The 18,925-nt window shown below is 34.1% G+C and overlaps 1 protein-coding gene across 2 annotated transcripts; it reads left to right on the top strand.

Moving 5' to 3' along the window:
- Nucleotides 1-915: 915 nt before the first annotated feature.
- On the top strand, nucleotides 916-15,624 carry LOC148109096 (uncharacterized). Of its 2 annotated transcripts, XM_087866569.1 has the most exons (8): nucleotides 916-1,085; nucleotides 1,776-2,042; nucleotides 10,297-10,452; nucleotides 11,066-11,187; nucleotides 11,554-11,602; nucleotides 12,190-12,297; nucleotides 13,840-14,024; nucleotides 14,266-15,624. In XM_087866569.1, exons 3-8 carry the CDS (start codon nucleotides 10,397-10,399, stop codon nucleotides 14,445-14,447), a joined length of 702 nt encoding a protein of 233 aa, XP_087722695.1. In that variant the 5' UTR covers nucleotides 916-1,085; nucleotides 1,776-2,042; nucleotides 10,297-10,396; the 3' UTR covers nucleotides 14,448-15,624. The 2 variants fall into 2 exon arrangements, with proteins under 2 accessions (XP_087722695.1, XP_087722696.1); XM_087866570.1 differs by lacking the exon at nucleotides 12,190-12,297.
- Nucleotides 15,625-18,925: the final 3,301 nt, after the last annotated feature.

Genomic DNA, 18,925 nt, shown 5'->3' with positions numbered 1-18,925 from the left:
AAAAAGTATGTGCTAATAATTTGTTAAGGCACGCAATCCCAGGAAGTCAAAGGTAAAAGAAAGGAGGAATGAAGCAGAGAAAGAGGAAGAGCCAATATAAGAGTATGTTGGTGAGTTGTCCACTGCTTAGTATCATACAACTAATAATTCATTCCCTTGGCACAATCTTCCAAGAGACCATTTAAAGTAATGCATTCCAGGACAATCCTTGCAGGGAAGGATGGGAGGATTTATGCTCTGATTGCTACAACCGTTTGTTGAATGTTTGCCACATAAGGCAACGTACTGTGGGATATATAGTGCTCATATGGACGTAGTGTTCATGCCTCAATGGCAGCAGGGAAATCCCCAAACAAGGAGCTAGAGACATATGATGTATGTAACCCAGAGGCAAAATGCTATTGAATTTTGCCTTCCTGATACTCATGCAGAAATGCTTGCCACAGTGGTGGCTGGGACAAAACAAGAGCCAAGGGCCCTGGAGACGGGTGAGGCTAAAAAGATCTGAAGTGCTGTGTAAGAATTTTCTGACACAATTAGAGTAAGCAATTTATAAATCAATATAAAATAGGTAAGAACTAAAAAGTACACATTTTAATATTTTTAGCAATTTTATTATTCTAGGCACTCAACAGATGTTACAGCCCAATTTCTCTCAATTGCTCTTTTTTACAAAAATAAAACATTCAATTTTGTGACATCTGTATAGTTTCTTTTCATATAATTTGATACAATGTGATTTGTCCTGAAGAGACATTATTAAAATATCTTGATGACACTACTAATGCTAGTGTTGGTTAGAGTTTATTTACAGAGATTTATTCTGTCTGCATGTAACTGTGCTATGAATCTAAGTGCCTATAGTACTTACGGTTGTATCTGCTTGCCTTAGTGTACAGTGGCCATTTTAAGTTGGATTTCTGAGGAACCACAGTGACCATTTCCTCCACAAGCTGAAGAATAAACATTTTGATGTCATATGAAGTTAAGCTCTCTGCCAACCAACAAGGCACTGTCCTCGCTGTTGATACATTTCTTGGTGCACCACTGAAATATTTTACTATTGGAAAAAGAACAACTAAAGAGTACGTGTATTGATACATCGAGAGAACGTATAGTATGTAAAGTCACTTAAGGAAACGAGGAAAGTTATTGGGCACACGGAAACGAGCAGATTTTTAGCTTTAACTGGATGCTAATTCAGGGTGATCTGATTGACTATGTGTGCTCAACTAGGAAAGAAAAGCATAAAATTGAAGTAATATTTGAAATGCGGGAAAGTTCTCCATGAAGACTTCCAAAGTTAAGGTGTACATAAAAATTTTTATTATTTTATTACTTTCCTTGGATCAACTCCTCCTTTATTTATTTTTTTTATAATTTTTATTTTGTTATATTAGTCACCATACAGTACATCCCCAGTTTTTGATGTAAAGTTCCATGATTCATTATTTGCGTATAACACCCAGTGTACCATGCAATATGTGCCCTTCTTTAAACATATACGTGACTTCTTGTCTTTGGCAATGTTACTTTCAGATTTATTTTTTTCAGGAATATGTTTTGTACTACTGTGGTACCCTATCTTCCCTTTTGAGTGACCTCATTGCAGAAGTGTTTGGGGAAGGGATTATGAAATGTCCTCATTAGGAAACTAGGGATTGAAGAGATTTAGAGAGAGAGGGAATCAAACACATTTTACCTTTGAAAGGAGTAAACTACGTAGTGATATGTTATTTTAAACAAAGCGATGATTAATTACTTTGTTTTCATAGATCATGGCTTCTACACCTACTGTGTCAGATGAGAAATCAAGTTCTAGTGACAGCAGCAGTGATACTGAAATGACAGCTGTAATGTCAGTGAGACCATGGAGAGCTTGTCATCATTTGATCTGTCTGAAGAAGACAACCATCTAATCTTAGAAGACATACTATGGGAGCCAGCTCCTGGGCAACTGACACATGAGTTTGAAATCAATGAAGAGAAACCTTCAAAAGCTGAAGCTGCAGATGTTAACAACTGTGATTTAGAAAGATCAAGTGAGGCATTACCCATAGATACATTTTTCTCCCTCCTTCCTCCCCCTTCTTCTCCTCCTCCTCCTCCTCCTCTCCTTCTCCCTCTTCTTCCACCTGGTTGAATAGTTTGCTTTTACTGGAAACTATATTGTAAAAAAAAAAAAAAAGTGGATTTAGAAATTTTATGAGAGTAGGCAGTCGATTTTATTTAAGCCAAATATGAATCTGTTATATTCCATTCTAGCATAGATTCTTAGACTTTTCATCAGTCCTATTGAATCAATAATTCATTCAGGATAGGGACTATGAATCAAAAATTTAACAAGGTTCACACATGATTCTGATTTTAGGACTATAAATTTGAAAGCAGGTCCAAATGATTCTGCTTGACTCAAGAGGTTGAAGAGTTGTCTGTTAATCATAAATTCCTAAATTCAATATTGCACATAAAATACAATTATACTGAAAGTAAAAAAAAAAAAACAAACAAACCACTTTTTAATAAAAAGTATTACTTATTTGAGAAAGAGAGAGAGCACAGCGGGTGTGGGAGGAGGGACAGAGGGAGAAGGATAAGCAGTCTCCCGGCTGAGCATGGAGCCCAAGAGGGGACTCAGTCCCAGGACACTGAGATCATTGCCTGAGCCCAAGGCAGATGCTTAACCAACTGAGCCACCCAGGTGCCCCCAAAAGACAAGGCCTTGTTGAGTTTTAATATAAGTCTCAATGTAAAAATTTTAAAAATAAAGTTCTGTGTATTAACAGATAAAAGGAAAATACTATTATTTCAACGGATGCAAGGAAACATTTAATAAAGTTCAGTACTCACTAATGATTAGACATTTCACCAACCAGGAAAGAAATATAATTTACTAAACTTATTAAAATAGCCTGCTAAAAATCTACATCAAACATCAAAGTAATGATAAAACCTTATCATCTTTGCCACTAAAATGAGGAACAAGGAAAAGTATTTGCTATCATCACAACTACTCAGTAGTATATTGAAAGTCTAGTATATGAAATAACACCAGAAAAGTAAGTAAAAGATGTGAGGATAGGGAAAGAAGAGAGAGAAAATAATTGTTATTTTACTCTACCCCAAACAACCAAGAAAATCTACCTCAAATGTTCAAGAGAATCTACACACAACAAATAAGAGAAATCTCTTCTGGGATAGAATATTGATATTTTTAAAAATATTGATTCTAATCACCATCAGTATGGAAATGTCCAGAAGGAAGAAATCTAATACTGATTCTAAGTAACAAAATTGACTAATTGGAAAATGTATCAAAAGAAAGGAAAGTATCAAAACAGCAGTACAAACTAATATACTCAGGAATAAATCTAGCAAAGCATGCTAAGAAGAAAATAATTATGAGACATTACAGAGAACTTAATTATACTGAATAAATGTAGAACTATACCAGGTTTTTGCTTGTTGTCACTTAATATCATAAATACATAAATTCTCCCCAAACTGATCTTTAAATTCAACGTGTATTTACTCTTTTTTTTTTGTTCCCTTTTTTTTTTTTTTCCTCTAAATGATTTTTTATTATATTATGTTAGTCACCATACAGTACATCCCCGGTTTCCGATGTAAGGCTCGATGATTCATTAGTTGTGTATAACACCCAGTGCACCATGCAATACGTGCCCTCCTTACTACCCATCACCGGTCTATCCCATTCCCCCACCCCCCTCCCCTCTGAAGTCCTCAGTTTGTTTCTCATAGTCCATAGTCTCTCATGTTTCATTCCCCCTTCTGATTACCCCCCCTTTCTTTATCCCTTTCTTCCCCTACCGATCATCCTAGTTCTTATGTTCCATAGATGAGAGAAATCATATGATAGTTGTATTTACTCTTAATCTATTCTTTCATCTTGCCTCTACAAAAAAAAAAAATGCAGTGGACTATCTGAAGAATCCTGGGGTAGGGCTGAATTTCTTAAATAAGATAAAAGAAAAATTCAAATAAGTACGAAGTTTGGTAAATTTTACCATAATAACAATAAAAAAAGAAATTTCCATGTTTCAAAAGTTTCCAACCAAAGTTAAAGTATAAGGGACAGATTGGAACAAGACAATAAATCCATATATAAGAATTACTTATCTAGGAAAACTCGAGTCTGTACGAATTAACAAGAAAAAGAATCCAAGAGAAAAATGGGCAAAAGTTGCCAATAAGTAAATCACAAAAGGGAAATCTGAATGTTAGAAAAAAACAGAGATATATATTCTACAAGATAACTTACCTTTGGTAGTAATATAAATTAGAACTATGAGACACCATTTCACACTTCTCAAATTAAAATATTTCAAAATATCAGTTCTTTGAAGATGAATTAAATACTATCTATTAAAGTTGCTTACTGTTCTTACCCAATTCTCTACTTAGAGAATTTCTCTTGCATATGCTCAGTGAGACATGTTAAAAATAATGTACAATATGCCATTATTTGTGAGACAAAGACAAGAAAACAACTTAAATGTCTATCAGTATGGAATTTGGTTATAAAAGGTGATATACTCATATGGTGGAGAATTATCAGTTGCTAAAAGAATGTGCTATCTATGTGTGTCAACACGGATAGATCTCAAATATCCTGTCATGGGTGACAGATTGAGTCTAATCTTATGGTGTTTATCTCCATATTCCAATTTTCTAAATTAATTTAGAGTAAGTATACTATAAAACCAACTGTATACAATTACAAAATAAAATACCCAAAACATCATTTGTAATCATATTTTAAGCACATATTATGACCTAAGCATAGTTTGCTTCTAATCATTTTATAGATATTTATCTTACTAATCCTCACCACAATCACATGAAGGATTAGCTGCTTTTAATTTCCACAAGTCAAGAAACTGTAGCACAGAATAGGGAAGCAACTAATATAAAGTCTCAGAGCTTATAAGTGAAATATCCAGAATTCTAACCTAGGCAGTCTGGCTCAGAATCTGATCCACTATATTATGTGTTAAAATATGCAAAGGGTAAATTTTAAAAGAATGTGCAGCAAAATTAACATGTTTCTGCAGCGTTTTAATTTTTTAAAAAGTAGCATGGGGTAGTTTCTCACATCCTAGACAAAAAACAAAAAATTAAAAACCAAAAAATATAAAAACAAAAAAATTTGAAACTTAAGAGAAAGTACATAGTTCATGTTTAAATAATACCAGGTATTAGAAATAATGTAGATGAATTGAATTTCTAACATCTGTTAATGCAGGTAATGTAAAATTGCTTTGGAAAACAATTTGTTATTACCTTATAATGTACAGATTGGTAATTGTCTATGAATATATTTTGGTGTTTTATCTGTGCATTAGGAAATATCCACAAGAATGATCATTGCAGCATAGTTTATACTAGCAAAAAACAAAACAGAACAAAATAAAAAAAAGGAAACTATTTGAATGGCCTTTGAAAGAAGAGGATGTAGAATGAATTGTGATGTAGATATATAATTGAATATTATGTGGCATTAAAGTTATTTAAGTATAGCGTCCTGTAACCTTATGCCAAATTTTTAATAGTAATTAGTAATTAAGTCTACCAAATTCCAGAAAACACATATAAGATGTTGTCCTTTTAATAAAGATTCAAAATTAGGTATATGTATAGTATCATAAAAAGTTTAAAAAATTAAGAGGATGATAAAAACTAAATTCAAGGCAGCGGTTGCCTCGGAGGGGCGGGGTGGGGAGATGAGTTTTGGAAACAGCGCCTAGGGCAAATACAAGCTATACAGAATCTTCTATTTCTTGGGTTGTGTGAAGAGTTCACAGATGTTCATTATATATTAATTTATGAATCAAAATGAGATAGTTCCATACATATAATTGCTCCAGGATAATGCCTGCCTTAATTTTTTGTACTTCAGTTGCAAAAACCACAAAGTATCTAAATTTAAACTGTGGAGATGTGCTTTTGCATAAGTTTATACTTACACGGATGAATTTCAGTGTCACTATAGAATCACTCAGATCTTTAAGGGCGTTTTCTATTACAGAATAATGAGAAAATGGTTACTTAAATATAATAGAAATCTGTGGTTAGTTTAAATTTTTTTCTTAAGTTACAAGAAAATTTGTGTAACCAATTGAACTGTGGAACTTTCTCTCAAGTTGCTATTATTTTTTATAATCTTTGTGTTATGTGTTTTGTATTTTATTCAGCATAGTAGGCTTAACGTAAAGACTGTTGAGTCTGAATTTTTTTTGATTGATGAAGGTTCATTATTCATCATTTGTTCTTTCAATGTGAACTTCAGGAGAGGACAAACTCTTCACTTCTATGATGTGGAACAGTTTTGGCATGATTGCATTCAAATGGAAGCCAAATTTGTAATAGTTTTTTTTTTTTGTAATAGTTTTTTTTAAGGCATCAAATTTGTTTTATAGAGCCTATGAAATTCTCATCTCATAGAGCCTGAGAAAAAATATTCAATAATTTTAAAATTTGGTCATTTTTTTTAGATATTTTGCTTCTTTAGATTGTATTTAAAATCTCTACTAATAGGAATAATACAAAATATTATCAATAGGAAAATAGCTAATAAGTATTTATTTAACATTTTTTAAAAAGATTTTATTTATATATTTGGCAAAGAGGGAGTGTGCGTGTGCGCACAAGCAGGGGGAGCAGAGGGAGAGGGAGAAGCAGGCTCTCCGCTGAGCAGGGAGCCTGATGTGGGACTGGATCCCAGGATCCTGGGATCGTGACCTGAGCCAAAGGTAGATGCTTAACTGACTGAGCCACCCAGGTGCTCCTTTGTTTAACATTTCTATAGAAAAATAAATTACAGAAAAATATATTTTAATCATCTTTAAATTCTTAGTAATTTGGAGGTGCCCGGGTGGCTCAGATGGTTAAGCGTCTGCCTTTGGCTCAGGTCATGATCTCAGGGGACTGGAATGGAGCCCTGCGTTGGCCTCCCTGCTCAGCTGGGAGTCTGCTTCTCTCTTCCATTCCTGCTCATGTTCTCCCTCTCTCTCTCAAGTAAATAAATAAAATCTTTAAAAAAATTCTTAACACTTTGTATTGTCTTAATATGACAATTTGTACACAATTGTAATCTTTAGAAAAATCGCTACTCTATTTTTATCTCTAATAACACTAGTTTCCTTTCTCTACAGGATGCAGAAAATATGTATATTAATTATAATTATATTAATTACCTTGAACTTCTGGAACTTTGTACTACATGATTTGATTCAACATTTAGGACATAATGCTGATGTCACTATTCATACAGAATTTTCCAGTTGTGTGTCACCAGAATGGGAGATATTTCTTACAGATTGTTAACCATATTTCCTAATTGTCTTAGAAAGGGGAATATACCTCATCAAACAGACTTTTTAAACATTTTTATCATTCATGCTTTTTAGAAGAAAACCAATATTGGGCAGACTTTGGGAATAGTCAGATGTCGTTAGAATTTGTGGACAACTCAAGTTGCTATGTTCACAAATGGTTTTTTGAAATAGTAAGTTAGGTTAAATAGCTCAGAAGAAATGAGTGCTATAATATGGGAAAAATTAACTAGAGAACCAAGAGCATAAGTCTTCATTTGAAAATTCTGAGTATAAGAAGACTCTGAAGAAGCATTCTAACATAGGCAAGGAGGGCAAGATATTTTTATATGGTTTTAGCAACAGAGGTTAGTTGAAGTGCTTGTGGATTAAGCTTTTGTATGAGCAATTTTCGCGAGATGGGGAGGAAACCTATGCACAAAGTTCAGGCAATGAGAAGAAACAACTCAGAGAGGCCAAGAACATGTGAAGATCACCGTGGGAAATTCTCAATCGGTGTCTTGTAAATAAATGTGTATATACACATACACACACTCAAATACTCACGTATGTACTCCTAAGTATTATATAGGTATATTTTTACGCATATATTTTTTTGTGTGTAATACAAAGCAATTATGCTACTACTAAGACCAGTAATTTCTTAATGGCTGTCATATTAGAAATAAATGCATTAAAATTTTTTTTCTATTCGAATAACCTCAACAATGAACAGTACAAGCCAAAGGAGTGAAAGTCTGTTTCACTTGAACTGATTTTTTCTGTAGTTGAATGATCATGCACATTATTTTCCACCTCGTATTTAATTTCATTAGAGGTTTGTAATGTATTTTTATTTGAACCAGAATATTTACTTGTGTGTTTTGTTTTTTAGAATGAGAAACATGCCTTGACTGCCTACATATAATAGATTATTTCCAGAAGTCACAGGAATTAGAAATATTTCTGTATGGTTATTGGAAACTAAACTTGGGGGACATGCGGAAAAGTAATAACATGTTTATTTGGAAACTAAAGTTCAGCATCTAGGAAATACACTTTTAATGATTTGTTCCTTCTGGAAGATAAACATTTCCTTTCACAGCATCCATGTTCTTACTGATTATATAGACTTACATCTTTGGGATATGTTCTCCATCAAGATGCAAGGAAGAGCCTTGCTAAATTTATTGATTACAAAACCCTAGTCATTTTCTAAAACAAAACAAAACAAAACAAAACAAAACAAAACAAAACAAAACCGAAAAAAAAACCCCAAACCCCAACTTTGTATAAAATATACTGTAAAATTGAAGACAACTACTGTGATAATTTTAAGATCTCAAACTTTAATTTTTAAAATATATGAAGGACCACTGAGAAATTTTATTCTGAGAAGAAAAGAATTTTTCAGTATTTTGGAGAGGAAAGATATCTATAAAAAGATATCTAAGATATCTATAGATATCTATACCTATAAAGATACCTATAAAGGAAAGATATCTATAAAGATATCTATAAAAAGATATCTATAAAGCTAATAAATGGAAGCTAAGCAATTGATTCTTTGGTAATCTCTCATGAAGAATATGACCTAAGTCAATGGTTATTTTACCCTTTCGGTTTCTTGAAATACACCATCTGACATTGTTTTCCCTTCAACAGATCATTCTTTTTGGAAGAGTAGATATGACGTGATGATGTAATCAGAGTCAGATGACTCTGGAGTCAATATGCTTATAAGCAAGATATTTTATTTCTCCTGTATCTAGCAACTTATTAGACATCTTCATATTAATTTCTAATAGGCACTGCAAACTTAACATGGCTTAGACAGATCCCTACCCCAAACCCACTCCATTGGAGTGTTTCCCCATGTCAGTTAATGACATCTCTATTCTTACAGTTGGTTAGGACAAAAACTTGGGATGTGTCCTTGACTTCACTCTTTTCCTCATACCCCATGACATCCACCAGTCACCCTGTCAGTATGTGCCAACTTCTCACCACCTCCATCACTACGACATTAATTTAAGACTATCATCTCTTCCATGGACAAATGCAGTAGGCTAGCATACATTAACCTACTTATATTTCTCCTTCTGTTCTTGATCTCATAAGATTTGCTTTCTACACAGAAATCAGAGTGATCTTTTAGAAATATAAATATGATGTCATGTTACCACGCTACTCAAAACTCTGTGGAAGTGTGTTAATCAATCTTAGAATAAAATTCCTATAAACCCTACATAATACGTGGACACTAAACAAATGTTTTTAAATGAATGAATGACGTTAAGTGACTTGTCTAATTAACATTGTAAGTTTTTAGGAGAGGCTAAGTTTTTTGAGACTGTGATACCCTACCGAAGACAGAGCAAGCTGCCTTAGGTCTGTATAGGCACCTCCGGCTCTTATTTATCTTGCTGAACTTTTCTATTTCTTGCTCTTTTCCAACTTTCCCCAAATACAGACATTGTAGTGATAATATTTTTTAGTAGTGGTAGTAGTTCATAATTACCAGCCTGTGAGAAGATAGCAATTGAACATCAGATAAATACACAGTATTTGTCTCATTTGTGGCCACTGAAAAATGTCTGACCTGACAGCACTATAGATTTTACAGACTAATTATTCAGAGACTTGCAAATTAGGCATGGCCTACACAGACTTGTTAGTAAGTATACAGATCAGGAGGAGAAACAGTTGTTAATATTAAAATGGCACTTAGAACCTAGTGAGATACAGTGCATTCTCATTTTCCATTAGACATATTCCAACTGTTCCTTCACTTCCTAGGCATTTCTTTGATATTTTTTTCTTTAATTTTTTGAAAGATTAAAATTTTTAAATTAATATTAATGGGGAAAAAAGAAACTCCTTTTTCTAGGGTTAAATATCACCTAGGTTTTGAATATTGTCTCTTGTAATCACTAGGCTTTTTAAAAAAATTTTATTGTAGGTACATCAAACCTTGTCTGTGGCCGGAAGGAGCTGACAGCAGAAGTGTCCATTGCTCTGTTTCACGCTCTGTGATACTAAAACTCTATAAAAATAGTTACATGATGCACAAGACTGTAAAAGCCTCAATATATGCACGAAAAATCATAACACACAGGTGAGATTCCTTCAAAAATTAATATTTAATTTTACTTTTCAAGATTGTGATAGTGCTTATGAGTAGTAGCGAAGGTGTAACCTCATCATCAAACAGAAAATAAGTGTTTGTTACATGTTTGCTTAATAAACATTGAGATATGTATATTGATCATATTTTTATGAAAGCATGTAGGGTCTTTTCAAAACAAGTTAAGATGTTTTTTTTTCACTCTTGTGGTGATCTTGTCACCTCTTTCTTCCCTGACCAAAGAGTAAATATGTATTTTATTCTGGACTCAGCTGATCATCACTGCTGTGGAAATTTCATAGGCCAATTTCAAGGCATAGGTGGGAATATCACACAGGAGATTTAGCTTTTATAAAAGCTCTTAGGAAAAGGGTTACTGGTGGCGATGATTATAGTGGTGATCAAGATATCTAGCAATCTACTCTGTTGCTTAGAATCCATGTTTTCTGTTAAGAAGACAAATAATAATGGTGATATTACTATCAATAGCAGTTAACTTTTATTGATTCTTTATTATGTGCTAATACCAGGTACAGTATTCACATTATCATTAATCTTTACAGCCATTTGGCACATTAGATATTCTTGTTATCCTACTTTACAGATGCCTAAGAGTGAAACAGCTAATTGATGGGCAGAGTTGGGATACAAACCCAAGTTTTTGTTTGTTTCTGCTGGTATACAGATCATATCTCCACTCAGCCCTAGTCTTCCACAAAGAAACAGGTATGACAATATGAAGTGCTATCACCTTCCTTGTATTGCTGCTTTGAGATTGTAAATAAATACATAGTAGACATACCTCCAAAGGGTGACCATCCTTCACCATTTAAAAAAATGAAAGTAATAGATACGGTGAATGCTGAGGCTCTATTTATTTTGAAAAATCTTCACTCAGGCAAAATGACTAGTTATACTGCTTAGAAAAATAAATTATATGCTTATTAAATTTTTTCTTAAAGTGACTGAAAAAAACAAATCTATCATATAGGGAAACTATGGATAAGATACTTTAAGATACTATTATTGCATATCTGAATTTTTACTTTGTCTATCTGTAGGTTGATATTTTTTAAATTCATGTTTTTCTAGGACTTGAGGAATCACCAACACTAAATGCAGCCGCAGATCTTTGCAGAAGGTACTGCCCTTAGTGTGATTTTCCTTCAATACTTACCTCTGTTTCAAAGAGCTTGGAGTAAAATTATTACTTCTATTTGGGACAGAACACTTACACCATTTCTAAAAATGGTAGGTCAACCATATGGAAATTCACAAACATTTTGAATTCAATAAGGCAAAAGTTTAAAGGCATAATACTTTGTTTTTCCAGATACTGCTTTTTTAAAATATGCATCTTAAAAATTGCTACCAGCAAACAATGCATGTTTCTAGGAAAAACAGTTCCATCATATATAAAAGCACTCAATAAGAGGAAGTACTTCAACCACATATAAAATGATACATATTCCTAATAATTCCAGATTATTTCTATAATTTCTTTGAAGAAACAGTAATACTATTGATATATATTTACATTAAAGTAATAATTTACATAAATTGTGTGTTTATACTTTATTAGTTAAAACGGAGAAAAAGGAATGTAAAAGTCATCTGTCGCTATTGTGAAACTTAACAATCTTAGCTTCCGTGTTTGGCATAGTGCTTCCCAGTTTAATATTACTTTCCTATAGTTTATTGAAATCTCATTTTGGATTGACACCTTAGCTCGAGAAAAAAGATATATTATGGAGCAGACTTTAAAGAGAACATGAAATGGGAGAGCGAGGTGGTTGTCTCATGGAGTCGAGGAACGAATCTCGCGGACAAAGGAGAGTGAGTAAAGTGATAGAGTTTTATTAAGTGAAGGTAATAGAAAAAGTTCTCAGAAGTGAGAGGGTTGCCACTGAGGGCTTTTAGGGTTGGCCTTTTATAGAAGGCTAACCAGGGAACTTAAATCCTTTTAACATCTGTATTGATAGCACCACTGAATAAGGACTAGTGATAACACCTTCAATGGCTTACTTCCATTTTAAGGCCCAGTAATTCTTTGTTGGTCACAAGTAGCCGTTATAACAAGACCCCACCTCTGACACCTAGGACAGGATGGTCTGGTTTGGTCCCTTATCTCTGGTTTCAGTACACCTCCACATTTTTGGGACTTTTGGGAGCCTGATCCCAAAGCCCCCTACCTATCCCTCCCTATCTAGCCCCACCTGTCCCTTACTCACAGATGATATAATATGTTTTATAATAACTTAAGTCTGCTAAGAGAATTATTCCCATTGCCTTAGTACAGTATAAGATAAAAGGATACTAAGTTTAACATGAAGCAAAAGCAATGCCTTTGTGAAATATTGAGAAACCCACATAATATAATAAATTAAAGCACAGTTGTGTAGTTGTAAAACTACGTTGTTGATTTTATTATCTAGTTGCTGTCAGCACAACGTCACTGTGCATACAGATGACATTCCATTGTATACTAAAAAAATCCCATCTGATACATACTTGTGTTTTTGACTGTTCCTTTTTCTCTTTATCCTCACCAACACTTGTTGTTTCTTGTCTTTCTGATGCTAGTCATGCTGACTGGTATGAGGTGATATCTTATTGTGGTTTTGATCTGCATTTCCTTGGTGATTAGTGATGCTGAGCATCTTTTCATGTGTCTGTTGGCCTGTATATCTTCTGTATATCTGTATATCTTCTTTGGATAAATGTCTCTTCAGTTTCACTTCCCATTTTTAAAGCAGATTTGTTTCTTTGGTGTTGAGTAGACTAAGTTCTTTATATATTTTGGGTATTAACCGCTTATCTGATATATCATTTCCAAACATCTTCTCCCATTTATCAGGTTGCCTTTTTATTTTTCTCAGTTAAAGAAATGTGAATTTTTCATCTGAAAACAATTAGAGGCTAGACATAATTGGAATGTGAATTTCACTGGCCTGTCTGACTTAACTGATAATATTTTATGGAAAAATATTGCTTATTATTATGAAATTTAATGTAGTAGAGGAATGTTTTAAATAACTGTATAATTAAGTCTTTTATTCATTTTTTGGTGAGTGGGTCAGAATTGTATTTGACAAATAATTACAATGGGCTATTCATCACTTAACTACAATTGGATAGGAAGCTTTCTTCACAGGTATTTCTGTGGAAAATCTGTATTTTCACAAGGGATAAATGGTTCTATTGAAGGTCTAGTAACTATTAGATGATGTCAGCTATTTGAGAAAAAGGAAAAAGGAGGTTAAATTGAAGGAAACTATAGGAGCTACCCCTAGAATACTAGACAGATGTTACCATTCATTGTGTTACCTTTCCTAAATCAGATGTTTTGCATACATAATTTGCTGTTGATCATTTTAGAAAAGGTGTTGTTTCTATGAAAACTGAAGAGGAGTGTCAGGTTGGAGTATTATCTGAAGGAAGAGGATGGACAGTTCAAGAGTTCTGCTCCGCTTCACCCAGCATGACCTTCAGCATTATATTGATTCCGGACTCCTTCACCTACCATATTGGAGCCATGGGCTGCCTTCTTACTGACCCATCAGGTTTTGTTTTCTGAGTGAGAGAAAAATACAGCAACACCAGTAACTAAGTTCAAAGATACTTTACTGTCTTATAACATTAGTTCCAACATGAAAAATATGCCAGGACCTATTCTATTTTAAGCATCCAAATGAGATATAGACATAACTTATGAAATAATTTATATACTCATAAAACATCAAACATGGTGACTATCACTCAAAATTTAATTATAATTTGAATATATTTTCTTCTTCCACGCAGGGCTAAATTTAGGATTGAATGACAATTTGATGCAGGAATATCAGAAGCTGTGGAATGCAGTCTTAACCTTTTCAGGGGATGATAACTTTGGAAGACCCATGCCCTTGAGGACAACATCCAGACCATTTCTTACACAGGAAGACCCATGTCACCCAGAAGTGCTGACAACATTTTCAAGTTGATCTCATTCAGGACAGAAAAAGATTAGCAGTATAACCCTTGTACAGAAAATAGATCTTGCCCTTCAAAGTTTTGTCTTTTTGCAGCATTGGTCCTGCTGCTTAGCTGCCATACCTATCGCACCTTCTTTGCCTTTCTCTTATTTTATTTGTTTGTTTATTTAAGTGAGAACATGAGAAAGGGAGCTAACATTTATTAAGCACTTATTCTGTTAGGTATTGTGCTTTGCCCTTCACATGATATTTGAATTTGTTTTTCAAAATAGCCCTACTCATATTAGTGTCATTCTCATTTTACAGATAAGATCTTGGGAAGTTGTCTTAATCACATAGCAAATTCATGGTAGAGAGAAGATTTGGATTCATTTCTGTTTGTCTCCATAGCCAAGCAGAGAAGATACCTTGTGGTGATATCTTCAGTGTATTTTCTACAAAAAGTAAAAGTTTTGCTCAAGTATATTTGCAGAAACGAGCTTGTATTTAAGTAGATCTCGGGAAATTGTGATTGACAGATTAGACCAGTCTGTTTATATAGAAAAACTTTATTTGGGATTTAATGAAATATATGAAGGTTCTTTAAGTTTCAACTATTCAGAGATACAGAATCAACTTTATTACTATTTCATTTTATTAATACTGATGATTAAATTTATAATTTTTATAAACTTTACAACTTGCTTCTTTTGGTCTATGGAAAAAATAGGTATATTTCTTACTGTGGTTCAGAATAAATACTTGTTTTTTCCAGATTGCATAGTGATCTTTTCACATTTCTCAAATGTGTTCAACTGCAGTTGAAAGGAAAATTCTACATTACTTCACTCAATATATTTTTACATTGTGATTTAATAGGTGGAGTATAAATTTTATTTAAACATTAAACATTTAAACATTGATTTGCCAGAATTCTATCAAAATATTATTTATTTTGCAATAAATACTGAAAATGTTTAGCTTTGTTCGTTTAGAAACACTTGCATCACAATGGTAAATTCTTTAGAATTCTGTGTTCAAATATTAAGTGTATTCCTAAATACTACCAGAATCAAATCAAGAAAATCATAAATCAGGACTCATTCCCCTGAAAACTGAGATTATAGAAGATTATTCTGGAGATATTTTGTCAGAACTACTTTTTCTTTTTTCTTTTTTAAAGATTTTATTTATTTATTTGATAGAGAGAGAGACAGCCAGAGAGAGAGAGGGAACACAAGCAGGGGAGTGGGAGAGGAAGAAGCAGGCTCCCAGTGGAGCAGGGAGCCCGATGCAGAACTCGATCCCAGGACCCTGGGATCACGCCCTGGGCCAAAGGCAGACACTTAATGACTTTGCCACCCAGGTGCCCCAGAACTACGTTTTCTAAGAAAGCACTTATAGAAAAACTTCGCCTTGTTTGTGGTATTTATTATCTGTGTCTTTGGGTATAATTAGCTGGATTTATTGTTGTATATATTGTACATGTATGATTAAAATTCATACTGGGAGATAAATTTTAATGAGAATTTCAGTGAATTTTACTTTGTACATAATTGATTATTATGATTTTTAAAACATTAAAAAATTTCTTCAGACAACGCTCCTTCATCCCTCACATGTTGAGATATCTCTTTTACCTTTATTTTCTATAATGGGCATGATTTGTTAAGGGTATAATCAAAGGGGGTGAGTGACTGAGGTGCCGTGGTAGCCAAGGCATAGAATTTAAAGGCCAGCTGTGAAATGAATCATCAGTGTGGATCTTGAAATCATCAGGAACAATGAGAGAAAAAAATAATTAAGGGACAGACATTTTTATGTCTTCGGTGAGAGAAAGGGAATAGCAAGGAGGCTAACTCAGCAAGGAAGGGTAGTTGGAATTGACACTGAAGTAAGGCTGCATGAGGGATATTAATGCTGAAGTGCATCCACATTTTATCTGAAATTCAAATGTGTCCTACATTTTTGTTTGCCAAATCTATTGGTCTTATGTCAGAAGCATGTATTTCCATGGAGTGGAAAGGGAAAAAGAGGTCGTGAAAGAGCAAAGAGGACCAAGGAGTGTATTCAATTGCCTCTGGAAACAATAGTAAGGGATGAAGAAAATGAGGAAAAATTAGGCAGACTTGAAGAAGAAGCAAAGGAAGCAGAAGCATCCTCAGGAGAGTCGGGTTTTAGTCAGGAACAGTTGGGGAAAAGGAATATTCAGAGTTTATGGATATAGGGAATTACTGATGAGAGTCCCTAAGGTCTAGAAGATACAGGGAAAGGGTTTAGTGAGGTTACAGAAGTAGATTCATAGGAACATTAGAGTCTGGTAATAATGGATAGTGACCTTGTAAATATAGACGTTGGGTGAAGAATGAGATAAACAGAGGAGTCTGGCTTGATGAAACTAGGTGGTTTAGGTAGTCCAAATATTAACCATCATTCTAGGGATGGGTCTTTAAGGCAGTTAATGGTGATGAGACAAGGAATGCTAAAATGTGTATGGTGGGGAAAGTGTGAACATTAGTGGTCTCACAAGAAGATTGGTGCCTTTGGAAGCAAAGGCGATCCTACCAATTGCATAAATGGCAGATATGACAAATCACTGTGAAAATAACAAATTATTCTGCAAACATTATATGTTTTTTTAAAAAAATGAGTCTATCCCTAGACGACACTTGCAACAAAATAGGTTTTAAGTTAGTAGAAATCTAAATGTAAAAGACAACAGTTGCACTTGTGGAAGAAAATATAGGAAAATATTTTAATGATCTCAGGGTAGAGGTATTTAGAGCATTCAGATGCTATATAAAACTTACATCATTAAGAAACATGTGATACACTTCACAATATTAAAATTAAATACTGTAAGACAAAAATTGTGGAGATGTTTAAAATATATGTAACCAGCACAGAATTTGTATAAAGGATTTAGTAAAGAATTCCTAAAATTCTTAAGAAAATGATGAATGAGACAGAAGAAAAAGAGCAAAGAATAGAGGCAGTTAATTAATAGAAGAGTAAGTGTGGTAATAGCCAATAAAACTGTGAAAAGATGTTTAACTTCACTGTAAATCAAGGAAATGAAGATTTAATTAGGATTAAAGCTACAATTGACCGTTACTCAACACCCTACATTTTGGTAAAATTTACAAGACTGAGCGATGCCAAAGATGTGTGGCAATGGAAACAACCTAGGGAAGCAATGGAAACATTGTTTAAACATTGACCTGGAAATAGAAATTGGTAAAACCTAGTGAAATTCAAGATGTGCATTCTCTACAAACTGCAGTTTAACTAGAGAAGCTCTTGCACATTTGCATAAGGAAACATTGCATTTATGATCATTGTAGCATTGCAGTAAGCTAAATATCCAGCAGTAAGATGATGAGAAGTCAATTTTGGGAAATTAATATAATGCAACACTTCACAGTAAAAAGAAATAACTGCACACAAACACACACATATCAACATGTATGAATCTCAAAAGCATATTGTTAATGCAACACAGAAAGTTAGAGAATGATATACCTGTCATGACGTCATTTATGTGCAGTCTGTTTAGGGATGGTATGTAAATATGCTGGGGAATGATGGATACAAGGTAGCAGTTACTTTTGGGAGAGAGAAGAAAGGGCTTCTTAGAGGTAACTAGGAGGCTTAAAATGTATCCTCAATGCTTTATTTTTTTAAAATGAAGATCTGAAGCAAACCTATTTTTTTTTTTTTTTTTTGCTATAGTATCAGCAAGTCTTGAATTCATACTGTTGTGGAAAAATAAGAATCAGACCGAGAGAGACCAAGTGACACTCGGAGATGTAGGAGAACTCTGATTTATTTTACGTGTACCCAGATGATCTCGTGCTCCAAATTCTGGGCCCCGGGCAACGGGGTTACAGAGGTTTTATAGGGGACTTCAGGAGTCAGGCTCCAAGGGCTCTGCTGACTGCTGGTAGGTGGGTTTGAACTGGGGAAGTGGGGGCTGCTTCAGGCGGGAACAGTAGTGCAGGGAGCCTGTGGCGGGAAGCCTGTTCACAGAAGCAGAAATGGCTGGTTATCTCTTGTTCCCAGTAGGGCTGCCAGCTTCTTAAGATATAATTGACATAAAACATTGTGTAAGTTTTAGGTATAAAACATGATATAGTGATACATGTATATATCTCAAAATGATCACTATAATAAGGTTAGTTAACACATCCATCACCTTACATAATTGCCTTTTGTAGTAAGAACATTTAAGACCTATTCTTTTGGGTGCCTGGGTGGCTCAGTTGGTTGAGTGGCTGCCTTTGGCTTAGGTCATGATCCTGGTAGTCCCGGGATCGAGTCCCACATTGGGGTCCCTGCTCAATGGGGAGTCTGCTTCTCCCTCTGACCTTCCCCCCTCTCATGCTCTCTCTCTCTCTCTCTCCCCCCTACATTCTCCCTTTCTCAAATAAAGAAATAAAATCTTAAAAAAAAAAAAAGACCCACTCTTTTACAACTTTCAGGTATGTAATACCGTATTGTTAACTGTA

The sequence above is a fragment of the Ursus americanus genome, chromosome 13 (assembly GCF_024610735.1).
Source record: "Ursus americanus isolate L20-20 chromosome 13, mUrsAme1.1.p, whole genome shotgun sequence".
NCBI classification, from domain to species: Eukaryota; Metazoa; Chordata; class Mammalia; order Carnivora; family Ursidae; genus Ursus; species Ursus americanus.
Note: the sequence above shows the minus strand (reverse complement) of the source record. Positions and strands in the feature narration are given on the sequence as shown.

Coding starts and splice junctions, on each gene's coding strand:
- LOC148109096 (XM_087866569.1), top strand. CDS start 10,397: ATGATGCACAAGACTGTAAAAGCCTCAATATATGCACGAAAAATCATA. Junction 10,453..11,065: donor CGAAAAATCATAACACACAG/GTGAGATTCCTT, acceptor CCTACTTTACAG/ATGCCTAAGAGTGAAACAGC. Junction 11,188..11,553: donor AGTCTTCCACAAAGAAACAG/GTATGACAATAT, acceptor ATGTTTTTCTAG/GACTTGAGGAATCACCAACA.